At 71.0% G+C, this 15,309-nt stretch overlaps 6 protein-coding genes across 6 annotated transcripts in view; 4 read left to right on the forward strand and 2 right to left on the reverse strand.

Moving 5' to 3' along the window:
* CHLNCDRAFT_30278 (hypothetical protein) overlaps positions 1-1,979 on the forward strand; it is a 2,929-nt gene extending 950 nt beyond the window's left edge. Inside the window, exons 5-10 of the mRNA XM_005849401.1 lie at positions 73-260; positions 540-690; positions 857-931; positions 1,091-1,267; positions 1,466-1,575; positions 1,698-1,979. Of these exons, the coding sequence (XP_005849463.1) occupies positions 73-260; positions 540-690; positions 857-931; positions 1,091-1,267; positions 1,466-1,575; positions 1,698-1,847 (851 nt within the window). The 3' untranslated portion in view covers positions 1,848-1,979. The remainder of the gene's footprint in view (positions 1-72; positions 261-539; positions 691-856; positions 932-1,090; positions 1,268-1,465; positions 1,576-1,697) is intronic.
* Positions 1,980-2,428: 449 nt separating this feature from the next.
* CHLNCDRAFT_142739 (hypothetical protein) lies at positions 2,429-7,450 on the forward strand (the record flags this gene model as incomplete). Its single annotated transcript, XM_005849402.1, has 19 exons — positions 2,429-2,456; positions 2,552-2,631; positions 2,750-2,824; positions 2,936-3,016; positions 3,182-3,328; positions 3,489-3,553; positions 3,643-3,703; positions 3,832-3,895; positions 4,096-4,419; positions 4,532-4,755; positions 4,895-5,074; positions 5,215-5,537; positions 5,738-6,012; positions 6,134-6,287; positions 6,432-6,543; positions 6,706-6,903; positions 7,009-7,097; positions 7,226-7,309; positions 7,396-7,450. 19 exons carry the CDS (start codon positions 2,429-2,431, stop codon positions 7,448-7,450), a joined length of 2,619 nt encoding a protein of 872 aa, XP_005849464.1.
* Positions 7,451-8,254: 804 nt separating this feature from the next.
* Positions 8,255-8,959, reverse strand: CHLNCDRAFT_11790 (hypothetical protein; the record flags this gene model as incomplete). The annotated part of the gene is made up of 2 exons (XM_005849673.1): positions 8,255-8,384; positions 8,499-8,959. Coding segments are annotated over 2 exons (591 nt in total), but the record flags the coding sequence as incomplete, so codon positions are not given.
* A 1,151-nt stretch (positions 8,960-10,110) lies between these two features.
* CHLNCDRAFT_142741 (hypothetical protein) lies at positions 10,111-12,523 on the forward strand (the record flags this gene model as incomplete). The annotated part of the gene is made up of 9 exons (XM_005849403.1): positions 10,111-10,296; positions 10,405-10,589; positions 10,761-10,950; positions 11,120-11,188; positions 11,350-11,455; positions 11,579-11,687; positions 11,861-11,906; positions 12,032-12,216; positions 12,406-12,523. The coding sequence occupies 9 exons, from the start codon at positions 10,111-10,113 to the stop codon at positions 12,521-12,523; spliced, it is 1,194 nt and encodes a 397-aa protein (XP_005849465.1).
* Positions 12,524-12,628: 105 nt separating this feature from the next.
* CHLNCDRAFT_142742 (hypothetical protein) lies at positions 12,629-13,768 on the reverse strand (the record flags this gene model as incomplete). Its single annotated transcript, XM_005849674.1, has 4 exons — positions 12,629-13,048; positions 13,151-13,262; positions 13,399-13,481; positions 13,697-13,768. The coding sequence occupies 4 exons, from the start codon at positions 13,766-13,768 to the stop codon at positions 12,629-12,631; spliced, it is 687 nt and encodes a 228-aa protein (XP_005849736.1).
* Positions 13,769-14,248: 480 nt separating this feature from the next.
* The window catches only part of CHLNCDRAFT_142743 (hypothetical protein), a gene marked incomplete at both ends in the record, with an annotated part of 4,502 nt that continues 3,441 nt past the window's right edge, over positions 14,249-15,309 (forward strand). The window contains 3 exons of the mRNA XM_005849404.1: positions 14,249-14,440; positions 14,618-14,745; positions 14,966-15,138. Of these exons, the coding sequence (XP_005849466.1) occupies positions 14,249-14,440; positions 14,618-14,745; positions 14,966-15,138 (493 nt within the window). The remainder of the gene's footprint in view (positions 14,441-14,617; positions 14,746-14,965; positions 15,139-15,309) is intronic.

Raw genomic sequence — 15,309 nt, forward strand, 5'->3', positions numbered from 1 at the left:
TTCGCTGCACAGTGGTGGGCCTGCCCCTGCCCCTCACCCACCCACCCCCAGCCCCCGCCTGCGCCGCTGTGCAGGGCGGCAAGGAGGCCACCCGCTCCAACGCCCTGCTGCACCAGCTGATTGTGGACGCGGTGGCGGAGGTGGCGCCCGGCGTGGGGCGGGACCTGATCGGCCTGGTGACCAGCCGCCACGAGATTGACGAGCTGCTGAAGCTGCACGACGTCATAGACCTGGTCATTCCCCGCGGCTCCAACCAGCTGGTGGGCTGCGGGGTGGCGGCGGGGCGCGGCAGGATGGGAGGGGGGCAGGGTGGGAAGGGGCGTGCTGCGGGGGATGCGTCCAGGGCGGGCCAGCAGAGGGGCAGGAAGAGGGGCAGGGAGAAGGGCACAGGAGGGAGCGGCAGATGCCTGACCGGGGCCGGGCTGCAAGGAGAGCGCGGCGTGCACGCCGACCTGCCCCCTATGCCGCCGCCGCCAATGTCTGCCATGCCCGCCGGCCCGCCTCCCCCTCCCCCTTCCCCCTGCGCGCCTCTGCCGCAGGTCAGTTACATCCAGGCGCACACCAAGATACCGGTGCTGGGCCACGCCGACGGCATCTGCCACATCTACGTCGACACGGCGGCAGACCCCGCCAAGGCGCGCCGCGTCTGCCTGGACGCAAAGGTGGACTACCCGGCGGCATGCAACGCAGGTGATGGGCGGGTGGGGGGTGGGGTGGGGAGGGCGGGGATGGGGCTGGCGAGCGGGTCGAAAGGAGGGGCGGGCCACGCTGCCAGGCCTGCGTGAGGGGTGTGCCTGGTCCCCGCAACATCTCGGGCCCTCACCCCGCCATCCCGCCCCACCCTGTGGCCCTGCAGTGGAGAAGATCTTGGTGCACGACAGCCTGGTGGGGGAGCAGCTCAACTCGCTTGTCAAGGCGCTGCAGGATGCGGGTGGGCGCGCCGCCGCCTCCCGCCTGAGCGCCGCCGCCTCCCCGCCTGCTGCATCCGGGCCGGCGCCCCGCATGCTGCCGCACGCTGCCGCGCCTGCCGGCAGCGCCCCTCCGCCACCGTGCGCCCCACCGCCGGCGCCGGCGCCTGCTCCCACTGCAGGCGTGACCGTGCACGGCGGCGAGCGTGCTGCGGCGGCGCTGGGCCTGCCGCCCGCCCCCTCTGTGCGGCACGAGTACAGCAGCCTGGATGTGACGGTGGAGCTAGTGGGGGGGCTGGGAGAGGCGATCGACCACATCCACACCCACGGCAGCGGGCACACAGAGTGCATCGTCACGGGTGGGCGGCGGCGCAGGGGCAGCCTGGCTGGCTGGCTGGCTGGCTGGCTGGCTGGCTGCGCCTGGGCCGGCCTGCGCTGGGCCGGCGGTTTGCTGGCACGTGCGCCCCGTGTTGCCTTGCTGCCTCACCCCGCTGCCTGCGCCCCAACCCAGCCGCCGCACTCGCCTCCCACCCACCCCACACGCGCTGCCTGTGCAGAGGACCAGGCGGCGGCTGACGACTTCCTGCGGCGGGTGGACAGCGCATGCGTGTTCCACAACGCCAGCACCCGCTTCAGCGATGGCTACCGCTTCGGCCTGGGGGCGGAGGTGCGCCCCCCTTGCCTGGGCTGCCCCGCCTGGCTGGGGCCGCGCACAAAGCAAGCAGAGCCTGCACGCTGCGGCACCGGCTGTTTCACGCTCGCCCGCCCCTCGCTGTGCGCTTGGTGCAGGTGGGCATCAGCACGGCGCGCATCCACGCCCGCGGCCCGGTGGGCGTGGAGGGCCTGCTGACCACCCGCTACCTCATGCGCGGCACGGGGCAGGCGGTGGAGAAGGACAAGGGGGTGCAGTACACCTTCAAGCCGCTGCCGCTCAGCTGAGCCGCGGGTGGGCTGGGTGCGGCGGCGGCGCGACCCTGCAACACCCTGCAACGCCGCACAACGATTTTGCCTTGGGGAGAGCATTGTTACAGCACGGTAGGAGCTTAGTCATTTATGTTATGCGATCGCATTTGCCAATAGGAGCTCAGGCGGGTTCACGATGGCAACTGGCGGCGCGCTGCCTGCCCGCCTGCAACGGTGCCTTGGAGGCGCTGCTGCGTCGCTGCTGCGCATGCGGGGGCGGCTCGGTGCCGCCGTGTCTAGCAGTCCCAGCGCCGCAGGGCTGCGTCCAGCGCTGTGGACATCACTGCCATATTGGCAGGTCCCATGAGGACAATGGTGGCATGCTTCCAGTTCATTTTGTATGTCCAAGGTCAATCAGACGAAGCAGAGGAGCCTGAAGCAATTCCTCCCTTTCTTCCCGTGCCGGCAAGAAAGCAGGGCGTGCTGATGGCCCACCTCCTCTGCTGCCTTCCATCCATTCATTTGGCAGCTCCTGCACGCATCCTCCAAGGCTTCTGGGCCGGGCAGGCCAGTGTGGGAGGCTGGGTTGAGCACGCAGTCGACCCGGCCGAGCAGTCATGTCCAAAGCACGCAAGCTGCAGTCGGGTGGGCGCTCAGGCTGCTGAGGAGCTGCCTCAGAGCTGCACAGCGCGGGTGTAGGGCCCAGGCAACCTTGGGCACCCTTGCCGTGCCCCTTGCAGAGATCGAGGCCACGCTGAAGCGCATCAATGAGGGCGTGGCGGAGTGGGATGGGCTGTGGGACAAGGTCGAGGAGACCGAGGTGCGCAGGGGGCCGGGGCGGGGCGGGGCGGGGCCCGGAGCGGCAGCTGCCGCCGCCGCACGCCATGCGTCACCTTGTTAGAAGGCCTGAAGGCCTGGGCTCCTGCCGGCCCTTGCAGGACGCCAGCCAGCGCGACAAGATTGTGCAGGACATGAAGAAGGAGTTGAAGAAGCTGCAGCGCCTGCGGGAGCAGGTGCGGGCTGGTGGGCCTGCCCGGGCTGCCGCCCACCTGCCGTGCCAGCCGCTGCTTGGATTGAGGCGCTCGCCTGCCTGCCTGCCTGCCTGCCTTGCCCGCACCCCCCAGGTGCGCACCTGGGCGGCGACGGGCGCGCTGGCTGACGACACGCGGCTGGTGGAGGCGCGGCGGGCGGTGGAGCGGGAGATGGTGAGCGCCGGCGCCGCACACACGCACAACCGCCACCCCGCCCGCACGGCACGCCCCCGGGCTTCCCTTGGGCCCGTCGCGCCACCCGCTGCCTCGCCCCCTGCCCTGCCCTCTGCCCCTGCGCCCGCCCCCCTCCCTATGCGCCCCACTCCCCATGCCCCCCAGGAGCGCTTCCGTGCGCTGGAGAAGGAGCTGAAGATCAAGCAGTTCAGCAGCGAGGGCCTGATGCGCGACTCCACTGACCCCCTCATGGTGGCCAAGGTCAAGACCGCAGACTGGCTGAGCGACACCGTGGCGCAGCTGGAGACGCAGGTGGGGCCCCACGGGGCGGTGGTGGGGCCGTTGCGGGCGGCTGGGCATGCACGGGGAGGCGGGAGGGCAAGCAGGCGAGGGCGCCGCGGCCCTCGGGCTTCCCTGCTTGCCCACTCACGCGCGCCTGTCCCTGCTCCTGCCCTGCCCTGCGCTGCTGCAGGTGGAGCAGTTTGAGGCGGACATCGAGGCGCTGCAGCCGCAGAAGGGCAAGACAAAGCCGCACAGGTGCGTGCAGCTGGGCCCGGCCGCCATGCCCCGACTCTTGTGCCCTGGGCTGCCTCATGTGCTCGCCGCCGCCGCCGCCGCTGGCTCAGGGTTGTGGAGCTGGAGGGCTTCATGCAGCGCCACCAGGACCACATCACCCGCCTGGAGCAGGTGGGCATGGCGGTGGAGGCGCCTGGCTGGTGGGCAGGCGCCGCTGGGGCACCTGCGCCTTGCGGCAAACACGTGCCCCGCCCCGCCACGCCCCGCTGCCCGCCCCCGCCCCCCCGCGCCGCCGCCAGTGCCTGCGCCTGCTGGAGAACGACCAGGTGACTCCCGAGGAGGTGGAGGGGGCGCTGAGGGACGGTATTGACTACTACCTGGCCAGCAGCACAGAGGCAGGCAAGCGGGGGCGCGAGGGGGTGGGCGGCCTGCCAGCAGGCCGGCCGCCCCCATGCCGCGCATTGCCTGGCGCTGGGCCATCCTCCACCTGCATGCAAGCCAGCACCGGCAGCTGGAGCTTGCCGTCACTGTTTCACGGCGCTGCCCTGCCTGCTGCCCTGCAGAGTTTTTGTTGGACGATGACGGCATGTACGAGCCGCTGCCCCTCAAGGATATCGACGACTCGATTGGAAAGATCAGCGCGCACACGCCGCGCCCGCCCGGCAAGGCCAAGCCAGGCAAGCCTCGCCTGGGGCGGCGCCTTACAGAGCGGCACGCCCTTGCTTGCTGGCTTGAGGCCGGGTGGGAAGGACAAGCAAGCCTCCACCGCGGTGCACCGTTTGACGGCCTTGCCGGTGCAGAGGGGGAGGGCGAGGCCGCGGAAGCGCCGCCGGAGGGCGGCAAGAGCAAGCGCGGCAAGGGCAAGGGTGGCGGCAAGGGCAAAGGAGGTGGGCCAAGGGAGAGGAGGCCGTGTCTGGCTCATGCACCGCCTCGCCTTCCTCCGCGCGCCCTGCTGCACCCAGCCTTGACCCCAGAACTGCCGTGCCCTGCCTCGCGCAGGCGACGGCGGCGGCGGAAAGGACAAGGGTGGCGGCAAGCCCGCCCTGCCTCCCCCGCCAGGCCTGCCGCCGCCCCCGGCCTCTCCCGCTGCGTCCGGCACCCCCACCTCCGCCGGCCGCGCGGCCTCATTTAAGGAAGCGGCTGTTGCCAGCTTGAGCAAGGCTGCATCGCCCACCAAGGCGGGGGGGGCGGGGGGGCCCGACACGCCTGCGCCCGCAGCAGAGGTGGGTTGTGCAGCCCTGCTTAGCCCCTCCACACATGCCTCAATCACGCAGAAGTGCAGCTCCCTTCTGGGGTGGTGTGGATGTGATGCACACACTTGGAAGCGCCACCACCCACCCCGACCCCTCACCTGCCCCGCAGGCGGGCGCCGCTGCCACCCCAGCCGCCCCTCAGCGCCCCCGCACCGGCGTGGGCTCCCCTCCCGGCCTCCACAAGGCGGCAGCGGGCGCGGCGGAGACAGCCACACCGCCAGGCCCGGCAGGCCAGGCACCCGCCAGCCCCGGCCGCACCTCTCCGCCGGCCGCCACACCGCCGGCCGCGGTACAGGAGGCATCGCCCGGCGCCGCGCCTGCGGCTCCCGAGAAGCTGTTGCAGCCGGAGCAGGCGCAGCAGGCGCAGCAGCAGGACGCCGCCCCGCTGTCCCCGCCTCTGCCGCCCGCATGGGCGCGTTCAACGAACAGATGCTGGCGGCGGCGGAGGCGCAGCGGGCGGAGCAGCTGGCGCAGCAGCTGGCGCAGCAGCAGGCGCAGCTCATGCTTGCGCAGCTCGCAGCGGCGCCGGGCTCGCCGGCGCGGCCGCCACTGCTGCCGGCGGCGCCGCCGCCCGCGCTGCACGTGCTGGGGGTCCCCCCCAGCCTGCCGCCCGTGTCCCTGGCGTCTGCTCCCTCCCTCAACGGCCACTCCCCCTTTGCAGCCCTGGCCCGCGGAATCAGCGCTGCGGGTAGCCCCTTTGCGGCGGCGCGGGAGCTGGGCGGCGACGCGGCCGGGCTGGCGGCAGGCGCCGGGTGCGGTTTGGGTGGGGTGGGGTGGGGTGGGGCCTGCATGTGGCAGCAGGCGGGCAGCCCCCCATGCCTGCACTACATGCCCTGCACCGGCCCTGGCCATCCATCCATCAACGGAACAGTGCGGCGCTCTCCTGCCGGGTGGTGCCAATCTTGCAAGTGCTGACACGCGCTGGTGCCTGCCGCCTGTGCCCCCTGCGCAGCGTGGAGCCAGCAGCGGCAGCCTCCCCCGGCCCCGCCGCCGGCGCCGCCGCGGGCGACGCCTCGCCCCGCAGCGTGCACAGCGGCGGCAGCGGCGGCGGCAGCGAGGCGGAGGGGCGGCAGCTGGGCGCCGACGGCCCGGCAGCTGCGCCCGCCGAGGGCACCCCGCGGCGCGGCGGCGGCGGCGGCGGCGGCGCTGTGGGCCGCATACCCACCATTCTCTCCTTTAACCACCTGCAGACGGGGGCTGAGTCTGTGCTGAGCCTGGCGGCGGATGGTGCGGGGCTGGGCAGGGCAGGGGAGGCGGTGGGCAGCTGGGGACCTGCCTGGGGGCATGCTGGCGAGGTCACGCCGCCTCCCATCGCCCTGCCTGCCTGCTGGCCTCCCGGCTGCCGCAGGCGCCGACCTGGGCGGCCTGGCGCCGGCCGCCGGGGCGCAGCGGGGCGAGGGCGGCGGCGGCGGCGGCGAGGCAGCCCCCCACCGCACCTCGCAGCTGCCCTGGGTGCCCACGCTGGCAGACCTGCAGGCTCTGGAGGCCTCTGTCGGGCACAGGTGGAAAGAAAGGCGCCGCTGCTGCCGCACCTGCTGCCCGCCTGCCAGCGCAAGAGACATTTTAGGGTCCCAGGGCCTGAGCCCCTCCATTGCCGGCTCCAGCCCGACCTCCTCCAGCCCATGCCTGCCGCCGCCGTGGTGCAGGCCTCAGGCGGGCGACGCCGACTGGGCGCTGCCAGGCGGCACCGTGAGCAGCGCGGGGGACGCCGCCCCGGCGCAGCGCCCCGTCCTCACCCCCGCCTCCTTCCCCAACATGGTGCGCATGCCAGGCAGCACCCAGGCCGGTCTCACGGTTGCATTGCGCTGCTGTGCAGCCCTGCCTGTGTGCGCACGCAGGCAAGCTAGCAAAGCTGCCGGGCCTGCCCCCCTCGAGCCGGGCCCTGCCCCCTCCCCCGCCGCCCCTGGCGCCCGCCCGCAGGTGCACCCCAGCCTGCGGCGGGAGGAGACGTGGCGCAAGCTGAGCGCCGAGACCTCGCTCTTCAACTTCTACTTCCAGCAGAACAGCCGGCAGCAGCTGTTTGGGGCCAACGCGCTCAAGAGGCAGGGCTGGCGCTTCCACACGCAGGCAGGCGGCCGCGCCGTGGTCGCGCTGCCCGCCGCTGCGCGCAGCAGGCCGGTGTGGGCTGGGCTAATGGGGTGGGGGCCAGGGGGGAGCAACGCCGAGTCCACGCATGAGCTCACCCCTCCCATGCGGCCTCGCTGCCGCGCTGCCCGGCTGCAGTTCAACGCCTGGTTTGCGCGGCAGAGCCAGCCGCGGGTGGTGACGGAGATGCATGAGCAGGGGCCGCTGGTGTACTTTGACGCCCTGCTGTGAGCGCTGTGCCAGCATCACCACCCACGCGCCGGCGCGTACCGGGCTCTGAACCGTGCATGCTGCCCCGCGCTCGTGCGCCGGCCGATGCGCGCCTGATGCCCGGCCCCGCGCCTCGCCGCCGCAGGCACAACGTGACCCCCGCCACCAGCCTGCAGCCGGTGTACAGCGGCTGGTGCCCGCGCGTCTCCCGCCCCGACTTCTTGTTCGAGTGCGCCGCGTGTGCCGCGCATGCCGCGTCCGCCCAGCACAGGCTGGCACTCACGGCAGCTGCGAGCGTGCTGTGCTGCCCTGCAGGTATGCGTTCATGGAGGCGGAGGACACCTCGGCGCCCAGCGACCCGCCGCCCTAGGCGCCGAGGTACCCACCCCAAAGCTGGCGCCCAGGACCAGCAACTGGCTGCCACGCCCTTGGCGTGCCCCTTGGCAGTGGTGCGTGGTGGGGTGTGTGGGGGCCTGCCCCGACACGCCTTCCCGCCATCCAGCTCCGTGTAACGAAGCGGGGCAGGCAAGCAATGTTACCGAGGGCTGCGGTGCAGTGCAGAATGAAACGGGGTGGTTCAGATGCTGAGCGCCACAGGGCAATCACGGCTGTGATTGCCCTGTGGCGTCGTGGATGGCAGGGGTGCCCACAGCGGTGGCGCTTGGCGGCCGCCGCTGGGTGGCACCGCCCGGCAGCGCCAGCTCGATCGTCGCCTCTTGCGAGGCGGTTGCGCGGTGGCCGTCTCCCCGGCTGCCGCCTCGTCTGCTGCGCCGCGGCTGCACATCCGCATCGCTGGCATACCCCCAGCTGTCGCCGGAGTCGCTGCTGGCGCCCGGCGCCGCGCCCGGCCGCACCTCCAGCCTTTCCTTGGCCTCCGCCCGCTGGATGGGCGGCGCCAGGTCCACCGCCAGGTCTGGGGAGAAGTGCGTGCTGGCGACGCCGGCGGCAAAGCTGGCCATGTCGGCGGAGGGCCGGCGGTCCTGCACCATCAGCCGCAGCGCGCGGCACGTGCCGCTGCAGATGTGGTTGAGGGGCAGCACGCGGTTGGGCTCCTCGATCTGCACGCCTGCAGGCGGCGGTTGAGCGGAGCGCAGGAAAGATGGTGGGCGCATGGTTGGCATTGCGTTGAAAAGCTCCAAACTGGGCTGCCCCTCCTGCGCCACTCCCGCCGCTCACCGACGTTCTCCACGCCAGCCAGCAGGAAGGAGAAGATGGCCATGATGGGCAGCGTAGCCCAGTGGTACAACGACCAGAGGGCAAAGGGTAAGAAAGTTATGTAACATAAAATAAAGCGATGGGTATGCCTGCAAACACATAGAACTACATTCGAAATGAAAACGTAAAAAAAAACCATCCAGATGTTTGGGCTCCCACGCACCGGGCCAGCCAGCCACCAGGAGCAAGCTGGGGCAACGCACCTGTTCCAAGCGTAGGGGATGGGCTGGGCACGTATGCGCTCGCAGCCGCCAATGACAACGTCCAGCTGGCTCAGCAGGCCCTCAACCTGCTGCCGCTCCATGGCATGCAGCCCCGCACGGTCGAGCAGGCGCGACAGCACTTGCAGCGCCGCGATGGGCGGGATGCCCTGCCCGGCGCGAGCCTTCAGCCACTGCAGCTCTGCCGGGTGCAGCACCGATGTCAGGTGATCGTCGAAATAGTGCTCCTTGCCGCGCAGGTGTGCGGCCAGCGCTGGCAGCACGGCGGCGGTCCAGCGGTAGAGGGCCGGCACAAGCTGCGGCCGGCTGCGGCCGACAAACGAGAGGCACAGGCGCAGCACGGACCGCACGGTGATGTAGCCGCTGCCCCACAGCGTGCGGGCCTCCCACCAACGGCTGTAGCTGGTGGTGGTCTTGAACAGCATCAGCAGGGACAGGGCAAACCTGAGGGAAGGTGGTGCAGGGGAGCGTGGTGGGTGCCAGACACCGACCCCTGCTCTCCTGCTGGACTGCCACCAACACCATGCAGGCAGGCAGCGTGTCTGCCATGCTTACGAGGTCAGGGTGAACAGCGTCAGCAGCGAAGAGTGCCCGGTCAAATTGGGCCACCCCGCCGGCTGCACCAGGGAAGGCAGGCAGCAGGCAGCCATGGCGTGAGTGGCCGGGGGGCACCACAGAGGCTGCTCACCGACCCGACGAAAAGGGAGGCCGTCCTACCTCCGCATATGTCGCATACAGGCCAACCAGAGCCGAGACAAACACGCTCCAACCCCATATCGGCGCCAGCGAGATGATGACGATGCCAGACACCTGCAGCAGCACCAGCAGCGGGCGGTGCATGCGGGCAGGCAAACCAATCCCCTTTCCACTCTCTCCCCCAAAGCTGCTTGCCTGCCACGCCACTCACCGAGGGCTCCGGTATGTAGCGGCGCCAGGTGATGTGCGCTTGCCAGTCCGCCTCGGTGAATGGCTGCAACAGCGCCACGCACGAGCAGCAAGCGTGCACAAGGCGTGAGGAGAGGTCGGGGGCACAATGCTGCAACAGCGTGCACACACTCACGTCGTCCCGAAAGGGATGCCCCGTCAGCTCCTGCCATGCATCGTGTGCAAAGTGGTACGGGCCGGAAAACCAGGCGCCCATACGAGGCTGCCTAATCCAACGCCTGCGGGAAGAGGGGCGGCGGCGGCGCTCGAGTGGCGGCAGGCAGCAGCGGCGGCAGGTGGCAGCGGCGGCAGACGGCCCGCAATCTCGCATCATGCATGCAGAAAGGCTGGCACCTGCCTGCAGTATGCAGGCCAGTGACTGTGTCGGAGGTGGCCAGCTGAGGCCCTACCGCAGCGGAAAACAATTCACAGTGGTGCAGGCCAGCAGTCTGTCTGGCGCAATTTGTGCATTGGCTTCTCAAACGACAGGCCTCTGCAAGAAGGAGGAAGGTGGCCAGCTCACTAAGATTGGCCAGGGCGCCTTAGAGCTTCTGGCTTGATATTGCATGCGCCCCTCGCCTCCTGGCAGGTGCTCGGAGCTTGCGGGACGCCTTGGGTCCTCCGATCAGTCTCACACTCTCACAGCTGCTTGGAGGAGCTTTTTCCGACAATGCCCCCAAACGACGCCGACAAGCAGATGGATGCTGATCAGGAGGAGCGCCAGGCCCTGGGCCGGGTGGCACATGCGCTGCGCCACTACCGCTCGGGCGTGGAGCCTGAGGTAGCGCGCTGGGAGCGCAACCTGAGCCTGCTGAGCCCGCAGCACAGGGCGCTGGTGCCGCGGCTGCCTGAAAAGGTGATGCGGTCGCGGCTCCAATGTTTGGATGATCAAGGCATCATTTCCACCAACCCCGCAGCAAGATGACGCCGCCGCCCGGCTGCTGCCGTGCCGCCGCCGCTGCAGATTGCGGCTGCACGTCAGTGCATCTACCGCAACCAGCTGTTCATCAACGCCATGCTGTCCATGTTTGTGGAGGACGGCGAGGAGGGGCTGGCGCCGCCGCACCTGGCGCCCGCCAGCGCCGCCGCCGACGAGTACGAGGCGGCGGTGGGTGGCACCGTGGCGCCACATGACCTCGACAAGGCGAGGTGAGTGCGCATGCGGGTGGGGTCGGCATGCTCCAGCACCGCCGCTCACCCTGGCCACCCAACCTGGCCTCCACCGCCGCCGGCATCGCCACCAGCAGAGACGCTGCTGGCGGCCCCACCGCTGCCGCCGCCCGCCCCTCGTGCCGCGCCTGCCCGCTCCCCTCCCCGCAGGTACGTGCTGAAGAACATCGCGCGCGACTGGTCGGAGGAGGGTGCGGCTGAGCGGGCGCAGTCATACGGCCGCATCCTGCGCGAGCTGCGCCGCCTGTTTGCCGGGTGGCCGGCCGGCGCGGCCGAGCCGCCCAGCGTGCTGGTGCCGGGGGCGGGGCTGGCGCGGCTGTGCCTAGAGGTGGTCGACATGGTGGGTGCGGTGGTGGTCATGTGGTGGTGGTGGTAGCGTGGTGGTGATGGTGGTGGTGGTGGTGGTAGCGAGGAGGGCAGGGTTGCAGCAAGGTGCCCACCTTCCCCCCAGGCCTCCCCACCCATGCTGCCCCGCCCCTGGCCGCCCCGCCCGCCCTGCTGCCGTGCAGGGCTTCCAGGCGCAGGGCAACGAGTTCTCCTACTTCATGCTGCTCACCAGCGCCTACCTGCTCAACGGCGTGGAACGGGAGCTTCAGGCGGGGATGCCGCTGTTCGCCGGCGCTGCCGCCGCCGCTGGTTGGCTGCTCAGCTGGGAGCCAATGCACCTGCTGCCCTCTCCCTCCTCCCAGCCCGCACCAACCGGCCTCACTCCCCTTGCGTCATGCCCTCCTCCCCGCAGTGGACGATCCACCCCTGGTGCCACAACAGCTGCAACCAGCTCAGCACAGACGACCAGCTGCGCGGCGTGCAGGTGCCCGATGTGCACCCCGCGGCGCTGGTGCCAGGTGCGGCGCCCGTACCACCGCTCCACAGCCCCCAGGCGCCAACCGGCTTGCGCTCGGTGCGCTTCGGCAGCTGTAGCTCAGCTGCCGGCCCCTGTCCCGTCCCCTGCCCCCACCCCCCAGCAGGTCCGGGCCTGCTCAGCATGTCTGCGGGCGACTTTGGGGAGGTGTACCGCCAGCCCGAGTACGCCGCCGCCTTTGACGCCGTGGCCGCCTGCTTCTTCCTGGACACAGCGTGAGTGCGGCGCCGCCGCTGCTGCCCTGTGCGCGTGCGATGGCGCCGCAAGCGGGCGGGGACACAGCGCTGGGCGGAGGGGGCGCGTGCATGGCACAAGCACGCCGCCCTGCTGCCCAGCTCCCGACTTCCCCGTGCCCTGTACCCACCCCCCGCCCCCCTTGCCCCCGCAGCCACAACGTGCTGGAGTATCTGGAGGTCATCTGGCACACGCTGAGGGTGGGTGGGGGGCGGGCGCAGGCAGGGCTGGCAGGCTCCCCTGAGGTGCCACCTCGCAGCGGTGGGCGGCTGCCCCTCCTCACGCCCCGCCCCGCCGCGCGGCGTGTTTGGCCCCCGCCCCGCAGCCCGGTGGCTACCTGGTCAGCCTGGGCCCCCTGCTGTACCACTGGGCGGATGCGCGCAGCTACCTGGGCGGGGAGCAGCTGTCGGTGGAGCTGAGCCTGGAGGAGGTCAAGGCGGCGGCGCTGGCGCTCGGCTTCCGCCTGGTGCGGGAGGAGATGGTGGAGGCCGGCTTTCTGGCCAACCCGCGGTGGGTGGGTGGTGGGTGGCCGACGCGGTGGTGGTGGTGGTAGAAGCGGCGGCAGGCGCTCCCGCTCCGCATGCGCGTGCTGCCCCAGCCGGCCGGCCGGCTGGCTGTTGCTACACAGGCGGCCTGGGAAGCAGTGCGGGCCCACACCTGCCTTGTTGGCCCCCGCCTGCCTGCCTGCCTGCCTGCCAGCTCCATGATGCAGGCCTCAACCTACCGCTGCGCCTTCTGGACCCTGCAGAAGCCCGGCGCCGACGCCGGCCCCGCCACGGCGGCTGGCGGGCAGCAGGAGTCGGCACCGCCGTTGTGAGCAGCCTGCCTGTCGCCACGTGCCGCCTGTTCTGTCGCATTTGTTTAACACGAGGAAAAGTGGAGTGAAAAGTGGCACCCCCTTGAAGGCAGCCAGTCCAGGCGGTCAGCTGAGCCCGGTGCCAAAAGTGACCGCCGCCAACAGCGGGTCTGGCGCCCCCGGCCCCCTGGGTGGCCCCCCTTGCTGCGGCTGCCGCGCCGCCGGCGCAGGCGGGCGCGTGGCGGGCGCCGCCGTCGCCGCCGCCGCCTTGGCCGCCGCCGCCTGCACCTCCTTGCGGCGCCTCTCGCCCAGCGGGCTGCCCTCCTCCCGCGCCAGCTGGTCGATCAGGTGGTTCAGCTGCTGCTCCTGGTCCTGCACCCACGCAAACTGCTCCGCCATGGACAGCTGCGCCGCCGCCGCCGCCTGGCCCTCCCCGCCCCGCCGCCGCCGCTCCGCCTCCAGCTCCTGCAGCAGCTCCGCCTCCTCCCCCTCCATCTCCGGCAGCAGCTTGGTGGCCAGCATGATGGGCAGGATGGGGGCGTTGGTCTGCGGGCACGGGGCGGGCAGGCAGGCGGCTGAGCAGGGGTGCAAGGGCAGGACGGCAGGCGCAGCGGGAGGGGAGGGGTGGGGCTGCCACCACACACCCACCTGGTTGACGGAGCGCGGGTAGGCGGCAAACTGGCGCAGCAGCGGGCGCAGCGCGTCCAGCAGGTGCTGGTACTGCACGTTGATCACGGCAAAGCGGTCCAGCACGTCAGGCCTGCACACGGCAGGCGGCGTGTGGCAAGACGTTTGAAGGGAGCATCCGGCGGCCAGGCGTGAGCCCATACACACGCCAGCCGGCTCCTGCCGAGCAACGCTAGAGAGCACGGCGGCAGCCAGGGCTGCCCACGCACCACTGCACCCTGTCTGCCGCAAACTGGAGGCCTTGGATGATCTGGTCTAGTGAGCGCTTCAACTCCTCGGCACGGGCTCGGACCTGCACAGGTGCGGCGGCGGGAGCGGCCGTCAGTGACGCTCACCGGAACAGCTTCGGACGTGCATGACAGGCAGGGGCAACCCATCCAAGCCCGTCCTGCCGCAGAAGGCGCCTCCCCGCGCATAGCTCGGCGCACAAGTTGATCGAGCACGTCGGTGGCGACTGCATCCAGAAGGGCAATTCATATGACATCTGTGCATGTGAAGGGAACTCACCGCCGACAGGTTCAGCTGGCCGGAGCCCGAGCCGAGGAGCAACTCCTTCAGTGCCGTGTTCTGGGAGGCCATTTTGGGATTGGGGCCACCTGTCAAGCTTTCCACAAACGAGGACCGGCGATCGAGGCTCCGCAGCGCCCAAAGCGGCGGCAGGGTTGCTGGCGCCCCGTTGGCGCCTGCCATCGGCCGCTGTCTCTGGCCGCCAGCACCCTGCCACCCTGACCCACAAGCCAGCAGGTGACCTATGCTGCACAGAGGTGGGCGGTTGAGTGCTCGATACCACCTGAACCGGGCAGCTTCCTAGGCGGGTGCCCGCGCTGGCCTGGGCAGGCTGTGCAGGTAGACCGCTCATGTGCCTGCGCCCGGTCAAATCTTTCTTGCAAGCACTTTCAACTGTTTTGGGTGGCAATTGAGTTCGTGAACTCGCCTTGCAGTGAACGCTGAGCAAAGCGGCCTCCTCCGGGCGCCAGCATTTTCCGCAGCCCCCGCCCTTTTGCTGCCCGCACGGGCATAAACATGAGTGGCCTAGGCGCGCCCCCAAGCTGAGACTCCATGCCGTGGCATCCCCAGTTGGCGCCCCTGCTGCTGGTGCTGGCGCTCTGCGCGAGTCCTGCGGTTGCCGTGGCGTCAGTGGCGATACCGGCTGGGGAGCTGGGCTCACCAGACTACCAGAACAACAAGCGCAAGCTCTTCGAGCAGAACAGCACCCAGAGCACCCAGAGCAGCGAGGCGGCCACTTTTGAGGTAAGTTCAGCGTGCCGAGGGAGCGCGCGGAGAGCTGAACGGGGTTGGGGTTGCGGGCGGGCGGGCGGGGCGGCGGCATGTCGCCACACGTGTGTGCCCCTCTGCCCCCTCTGCCCAGCCCCCGCTCCCCTTGCAGTCCTCACCGCTTGTGCCTGCCGCCGCTCTCATCACCTGCAGGTGGCCATCACATGCGACCAGCCGGGGCCCACCACCCACTCGGCGCTGCCGCTGTGGACGGTGGACTTTGGGCGCGCGCTGGAGCAGCCCAACCCGCTGTCGCTGTTCCGCGTGTCGGGAGTGTACAGGTGCGCCGCAGGCGCAGGCAGCGCGGCCAGGCGGCCACAAGCAGCGTGTGTGCGGTAGACTGCTGGGCGGGCGGGGAAGGGAGGCAGGCGCTGCCGTTTGCCGTACGGCGGCCCATGCCCGGCGCTGCTGTCTCGGGGAGCGCGCCATCGCATGCGTTCCCCGCCCTGCGCTGCCGACCGTCGCCGGCCGCGCCCCGCCGCCCCAGCGGCCGCCCTGCAGGGTGGACGTCGTGTACCAGCAGTCTGAGGGGCTGCTGTATGTGCTGGGCTTTGTGGCCACGCGCGACGACGACGTCGAACTGTCCATCACCATCCCCGCCGGCGCCGCCAGCGACGACGCGGGCGCGCTCAATGCCGAGGCCTCCGCCGCCATCACCTACCAGCCGCCACCCAGTGAGGGCCCGCGCGCCCGGGGCAGGACCGGGGGCGCTTGCTCTGGCCTCTGGCCCCGCCCGCTCCCGCCTGGGGATCAGCTGCTGCCTTCGTGCCCGCTTTTGCTGCCTGGCTGCCCGCCCTCGCACGCCTCCTGGGATAGGCCGCCGCAACCTACCTGGTCCCCTGCCT

The sequence above is a fragment of the Chlorella variabilis genome, assembly GCF_000147415.1.
Source record: "Chlorella variabilis unplaced genomic scaffold CHLNCscaffold_5, whole genome shotgun sequence".
In the NCBI taxonomy this organism is placed as follows: Eukaryota; Viridiplantae; Chlorophyta; class Trebouxiophyceae; order Chlorellales; family Chlorellaceae; genus Chlorella; species Chlorella variabilis.